Below are 6,938 nucleotides of genomic sequence, written 5' to 3'. Positions count from 1 at the left end.
TGAAAGATTCAAATTTAATTAAGGCCTTTCATAATTCTAAAGAACATCTTGCTCATAGTGAATCCGTCTGTTAAATATTATGTTCTTTCTGGACACAGTAAGCTATACTTTTACATACAGAAAGTAGGCTAAGAAATTTGCAAGGGATATTGGCTCTAAGCACAATAGTTTTGCCAGAAATTTTTCATTTTATTTGAAATGCAAATCTCAGATTGGGATTTATAGGGTAAAACTAGCTGAGCAAAATAAATTTAGGCATTCGGACCAGTTTCTCTGTCTGTACTTCCTGGAAGATCTTATTACTTAGGTAATTATAACAAACAGGGTTGCAATATCTTTGTATGTGGGCTGGGCTCTAAATTAGTACGAGCGTGTGGCTTAGAAGGGATGATAATTTAGACTTACGTCTGTTTAACAGTAAAACTTTGGCTATTAATAGCAAGCAATTTTTACTGCTCAGGCAAAAAAGTGAATTCTTCTTAGGGACCTGAAAAGGTGAGTAGATTGGTTCTTGTATTTTGCTGGTATATAAATTAATCTAATAAATCCTGGAGGTTAGAATTTGCTAATATTAAAGCTTGTACTGTAATGTTAGAGAGATTTTTTTCAGCTTTGGTAAGGACTGAACAAAAACTTATTTTTCAAAATATACGTATATTTTTGTATAGGTAGATAAGACACGGCATTCTGCATCTGTTGATGTTGTTCGGGAATGAAAACTGTGAAAAGAACTGCAATTAAAATACCAGCAAATAGATGGATCCCATTCATGCACTCAGCATGCCTTGGGATTGATACAGGTGTCTTGTTATTAAATAATAATGAAAAAAGAATCCGCATTTGCAGATATTTCTACAGAACTAGATCAGAAATGGTAACTGAAAGCATATGAGATCTAACAAGTTATTTTCATAATATTGCTCAGAACAGACAAACTGTAAGAAGGGAGTGTCTGGGAAAGTAAGACTTGCCTGAAGCAGAAGCAACAGGTCTGTCTAGAAAAAGATGTCAAGCAAGTAATACTACATTATCGCTCTGGAGCAAAGAACATTGCTTTCATTAATAAATAGTTGTTTGATCAGCAGGTTTTACTCTCACTTAATGCAGTTAAGCAGCAAATACACTGTGGATACAGGTAACAAAACTGGCAGAGTGTGGAGGCTGGGAGGAGATAGAAGACTTAGTTCTGGTGGTATTTTTCAGCAAAACTTTCTGGTTTGTGCCAAAGTCTTGATTCAAGGATTTTCTATAAAGTTCAAGTTTGTAATGTAATGTATCAGCATTTTCTGTATCTTTTTCACTACAGATAGTCAAATACTATATTTGATGTTTAGAAAAAATGGTAGTCCTACATTTCTTGTCAATAACAACTGTGTGTTGCTCCAACTGCTTTAAGGATGTGGAGCAGTAGTTCACAGCACAAATAAGAGCATGCAGTGCAATCTAGCAATAGAAACTATGCTGGTTTTAGTACTTTTCACTCTTTTTCTCCTTTCTAATTTTGAGGCAGTTTACTGACCTCGTTTACCAACATAGCTGGTGGCCATAGATTTCTGGGGGAGTGGCTGGTGGCCACATCCACCAAAGGAGCAAGGTAGCCTACATGCCTCTTTGGCAGCTGCTTACTGTGGGTGGATTTCCTTTCACTGAGGTGTTTTTTACTGATGTTATGGTTGCTTTGAACTTGGGGAAATATTGCAAGGAAGGAGGCTCATTGCAGTTGAGAATAAGGTATCTCTAAAGTATTTAGTGAATCTACTAAGCTATTGGTGGGTAAAGGTGGCAACAGAAGATGGAAATCTACCAAAAACAACACATTGAAGCAACAGAATCAGAGGGAGTATCTTAAAGTTCATGTGTGTAAGCATTCTGAAATTGTAAGTTTATATCAGCTGTCTTAATGACTTTCCAGATTATTCTGAGCATAGTTTGTGTTATTTTCAATACCATTAAAGGAAATACTTGGATCAGATACATTTTGGTGAAATTCAGTTACATTTAGCATTGTTCAAACTTAAATTATTATTTTGACAAACAATTGAGAGACCAAAACCAACCCTTCCTTTACATTCATTTATCTTTGTCTTGGGTGACACTAAAGATTTTTCTTCCATTTTCTGATAAGGCATTCTCATATTGCTTTTCAGATTAATTTGATCTGTAGTTAAATAATGGTTTAGCAGTTATGACAAACTATAAATGGCAGAGCTCAAATTAGAACAGACTAGTTTCTGACCCTTTTTCCTGCATCTGTCCCTCTAGATAGTGGTGTTGTATACATTGACTGGAATGGACATTGGACACACTTTACTGGTAATACAGAGGTTATTAATAAATTAGCTTTCTTTGCGTATATTTCACCAGCACCATGGAGAAAAGCCCGTGTCTTGAGATTCTTAGTTTGTAAGAGAAGCAAATAATTTTGACTTGTTAGTAAATTTTTTTCCGTAGCAGTGAGCTTATTACCGAGATTCAGCATTTCTTATGATACAGTAATTTGGACTCAGCCTTAAGTGTACTTTTAGGGATTTATTATTTATTTTCTGACGGACCCTCTGAAACAAAAAAATGGGTAAGCTTTTATTTTAAAGTTGACTTTACCCTCTGGCTGCTGATTCTACATTCTAGTCTTTAGGTAGGCTCCAACTGAGAGAGTAAATGTGGTGGTTTAGCTGCCAGTCATGTCATTGGTCATGGTGGCCAGTGTCTGAACTGTCACTAGATGAACACTACAAAAATATTTTCATCTATGTGAATAGCCATTACAGATTATTGTACTATTTATTTAAATTCAAAGTAGTTGAATTCTTAGCATAGGTAATCACATGATAAATAGAGATCAGTGACATTTCAGTGGCATTGGAATAATCAGCCCCACAAATATATGACCACTGCCTATACGTATACGTACAACCTGCATCATTTGAAGGATATCTATAGACATTGTCAGACAGGTGTCGTTTGTGGTGCTTAGAAAGCTGTCAAAATTGAGCAGTTCTGAATCATAACTTTAAAAACTTCCCGTATCAGGAGACTGAATGTCAAAAGAATGAATTGCACCCTTCATGGAAGAGAAGTCTCATTCTATGACCCTTTAAAGGCTTTGTCAGTATTTTGAGTTGTATGTTAGAACACTGCAAAAATTATGCACATGTACAATCCCTGTTCATTGCTGTGTGGGCACTGGTTTCATACTTCAGCGATGAAGTGATGTGCAAAAGGGCCTTATTTCAGAAAGAATTTTCTCACTGGCAGTGAAATGGACAGCGTAAATTCTTTTGCTCTTTGAAATGTCGTCTGTTGGCAATAGTGACTGCTACTTGACTAAGAGTCCAGCAAAACCAACTCAAAAGTAGAGACTATGTGGAAAATTTTGTCCTTAATGTCAGATGGTAACATGAATGCCTTTAATCTTTTTTTTAAAGAGGCAGCAGTAACTTTCATACTTGGAAGCATGAAACAGAAATGTCATACTTGGGGCATGTTGGTTATTGGAACAGAAAGAACCGTATTTTCAGTGTTAGAAAAAAAGTGGTAGAAAGACTGAATGGGGGAAGGAGGAGTAAAGATTATTTCAGAGTTGCTGGACTTGGGGTGCATAACATAGAGGTCAGGTGGGAAAGCCGTATGAGATACAGTTACTGTTGGGGTTGAGCCAGTAAGAGGTTTGTATCTGTTCCTTCTTTACTCTTATGGCAGCAATCAAAAAGCAGAGGTCCTACAGAGATCTACTTCTAGGTTAAGCATGTTTTTCACCATGTGTTCATTCCTGCATCGAAACCTAGTCAATCCTCTTTTTTCCCCACAGTGCAAAAGGTTGAAATGCACTGAACTTTGAATCTAGGAAATCTTTGGTAAGGATGAGGGGCAGAGGGATCTCAGGCTTCCAGTGTTTGAGATTGTTTGGTTTTGTTTGCTAGTGTGTACTTTTGCTTGTGTGGCTTAATTTATAATGTAACAGTGATATATATTTTCTGTCAGGTCTGGTCTAGTGTAATACAGATGATCTCACCTGTCTTTTCAGTAGAAACAGTAAAGGTCTGAAGAAATCGCAGATGATGGCTTCTGACGCTAGTCATATGCTGGAAGCAGCTTTGGAGCAGATGGACGACATCATTGCAGGTATAATAATGCTTTATTTTACACCAAACTATTTTGAGATTGAACTATGTTTGTCTTTTTTTCCTCCTGCAATTTTCTTGTGTTTTTATTTTTTAATTATTATTCTCAATTTGTCAAGTTCTCTGTAATACACAGATTTCTCTGATTCAACAGTTATGTGAAGAAAATTTAAAGTAAAATAAAGGAAGAAAACCCACAATTCCACCTCAAACATGAATATTGAAGTAAGAGAGATTTACTTTGCTCTAATGTTATATAGTAACTTAAACACATTCTAATTCATGGGGTAACATTCCATATTGTAGGTGTTAGTTTTTTATTTCAGTAAGTCTTTGAAAAAGGTTTGACCAAGGCTTCCAGTTAGCTGGATAGTATCTATCTTTATTTTACACACACATATACAGAAAAATATATATTTAAAAAAATACATAATTGTCTTTATTTATGATGTATATATTTAAAATAGATCAGCTATTAATAACCTTCCCAGCCTAATGAGTTAGAAAGCATATCTTTTTTTTTGACATTTATATCCACGAGTTTGAGCTATGAAATTCTTTTTACACAGCTGTCCACAAGAAAGGGGTACGATACAAGACAGAATGTGTTGTCTTTTGGTGCTCTCACAGTAAAGCAATTAAAAGTTTTCTCTCAATATTACAGCATCCAAGAAGAGAAGTTGATTTCTATGGTTAGGACTCAGTAGCCTTGGGGTTTGTGCTCATACACCATTCAGTATGAGCTCCTAAAAGAAGTATCTGGGTAGGGCCATGATCTCACTTGTGCACAATGGCAAAGCATTCACTAAAGCTTTATAAATTTACATAGTGACACCCATGCTGTGCCTTCATTTTTTTTCCCCCTTGTGATGAAGAAGATGACATCAGCTTCTTGTTGCTGCAGTTGTGCTTCTTTCTGCTCTTTTATAGTAAAACTTTCCATCCAGAGACTAATATGGAACTTCTAACGTTACTGTGAGACTAGCCGTGATTAGGCAGGAAGTCACTATTCAGGATTTTTAGTTTAGAGAATACCTAGATTTTTTTTTATTCTCATCCACATATGAGTCTTCACTTTAGTCTAAATGTGCAAGTTTTAACAGAGTGCTAAGATATGCAGAAGTGTAAATGTGAATATGTGATGGATATAATTCCACAAATAACTTTTCACACCAATGGAACAAGTTCCAGGCAAATTTAGAAATGTACTTCCTTCTTCTTTCTCTTTCTGAATGCAAAACCTTATTCAAACAAGATTTTAACCAACAGGAGTTAATTGGGGTTTTATTTTTTCACCTCTTGTCTTATAAAAAATGTAAACAGATAGTCAGGGAAGCATTGCACTTCCCTCAGATACATAAAGAAAGAACAAGAAAAGCAATTCCCAAACCATAATTCGTAAACTAGGGAACTGAAGTAATTTCTTAGCCATTGCAAACCTTGTGTTATGATCCTGGCTAGTGATATAAAAGAGCCAAAGTGACACAGAAGCCCATGTCCCTTTAATTATGCTATAGAACCTGTTCTCATAAATGACCTGCATACATCTGAAAATTTTAACTCAGTATCTCTCTTCTGTGATCATTTATGCATAGCCTAGTGCACATTGGTGACATCATGGATGCACTGATGATTCCATTCTTCAGAAAAATCAAGAGAAAGAAAAATAGACATATTCTATTTAAATTGATTTTCAGATTGGACATTTATTTTCTTCCAGGAGTTGTCAGAGCTTTGTGGTATGTTTTCTTTTGAAGGAAAGGGTTAAAAAACTTGTCATGATTTTGAGGGTTTTTAGGTTTATTGTTCCATAGGATTTCATCTGCTTCAAACTTTTCTGTTAATAGACCGTGCTTCCAACATATCTCAAATTGTCCAGTAACTCCTCTTATGAGCAATAAAAGACCATGTGTTCAACAAACAGGTCTATCACCTTGCTTATCTGAGCAGAGCTACATTTTGTTTAGAAAAAAAAAATCAGTTTTACTTGGAGATGCTATTTCATATTCCCTTCAAAAAAGTTTTGCAGACGTACAGGCTGTATGGTTTTTCCACTGAGAGGATAACATTGCTGCTCAATAGCATTTCCATGAATGGAAGCTCTGAAAAATGGTTGTTGTGATGCTTGTTCTGGGTAAGAAAATAGTTGTTTAGTGTTGGGTATTTTTTCTATGGTATGAAAAGATAGCCTTGTAATATGTGGCATAAGTGATTAAATGGCAATATATGACTGCTTAAGAAAATCATTAATTTCTTCTAGTTTCATGCTAGAAAAATAACTGAGGTCAGAAGCCAGGTTTGATTTTTTTTTTTTTTGGGGGGGGGTTTATTGTTGTTGGTTTTAATATTCTCCTTTCCCTCACTCCTTTTTTGGATTGCTTGTGCCGATAACTTTTTAGGGGTTAAGCCTGATAAATAAGAATTAGAATTAAATTGTTCCAGGCTTCCAAACAACATTGCTTTTTACCCTCATCTCTTAGTTGCCATGATGTGGAGACAGTGACATAGCAAGGCAAACAATGTAAGAAATATTCAGTGTGAATCAGCAAATTGCATGTTCCATTCACAGCTGTTTTGTAGTGATATTGGTGCCCAGGCTCTAAAACAGATTCAGGCACGCTAGTGGTATGCAGAGTTTGTTTCCACAGTGCATGGATAGGTCTTGAGCGAATTGACAACCTCTTCAAGAGGGTGCACTTCATGACTTCACATTACTTAACATTTTTAATCTAATGTCCACTGATATTCAGTATAATATGGAAAACAAGCTTATGAAAAGATATCTAATGGGGAAGAGAACCATAATATTTCCCAGAC

General features: G+C 35.7%; 1 protein-coding gene across 1 annotated transcript in view; it reads left to right on the top strand.

Moving 5' to 3' along the window:
* Positions 1-4,055: 4,055 nt before the first annotated feature.
* Positions 4,056-6,938, top strand: part of PPFIBP2 (PTPRF interacting protein, binding protein 2 (liprin beta 2)) — an 88,989-nt gene continuing 86,106 nt past the window's right edge. Inside the window, exon 1 of the mRNA XM_009892695.1 lies at positions 4,056-4,122. Within this exon, the coding sequence (XP_009890997.1) occupies positions 4,056-4,122 (67 nt within the window). The remainder of the gene's footprint in view (positions 4,123-6,938) is intronic.

The sequence above is a fragment of the Charadrius vociferus genome, unplaced genomic scaffold (genome assembly GCF_000708025.1).
Source record: "Charadrius vociferus isolate BGI_N301 unplaced genomic scaffold, ASM70802v2 scaffold19, whole genome shotgun sequence".
NCBI lineage: Eukaryota > Metazoa > Chordata > Aves > Charadriiformes > Charadriidae > Charadrius > Charadrius vociferus.
Note: the sequence above shows the minus strand (reverse complement) of the source record. Positions and strands in the feature narration are given on the sequence as shown.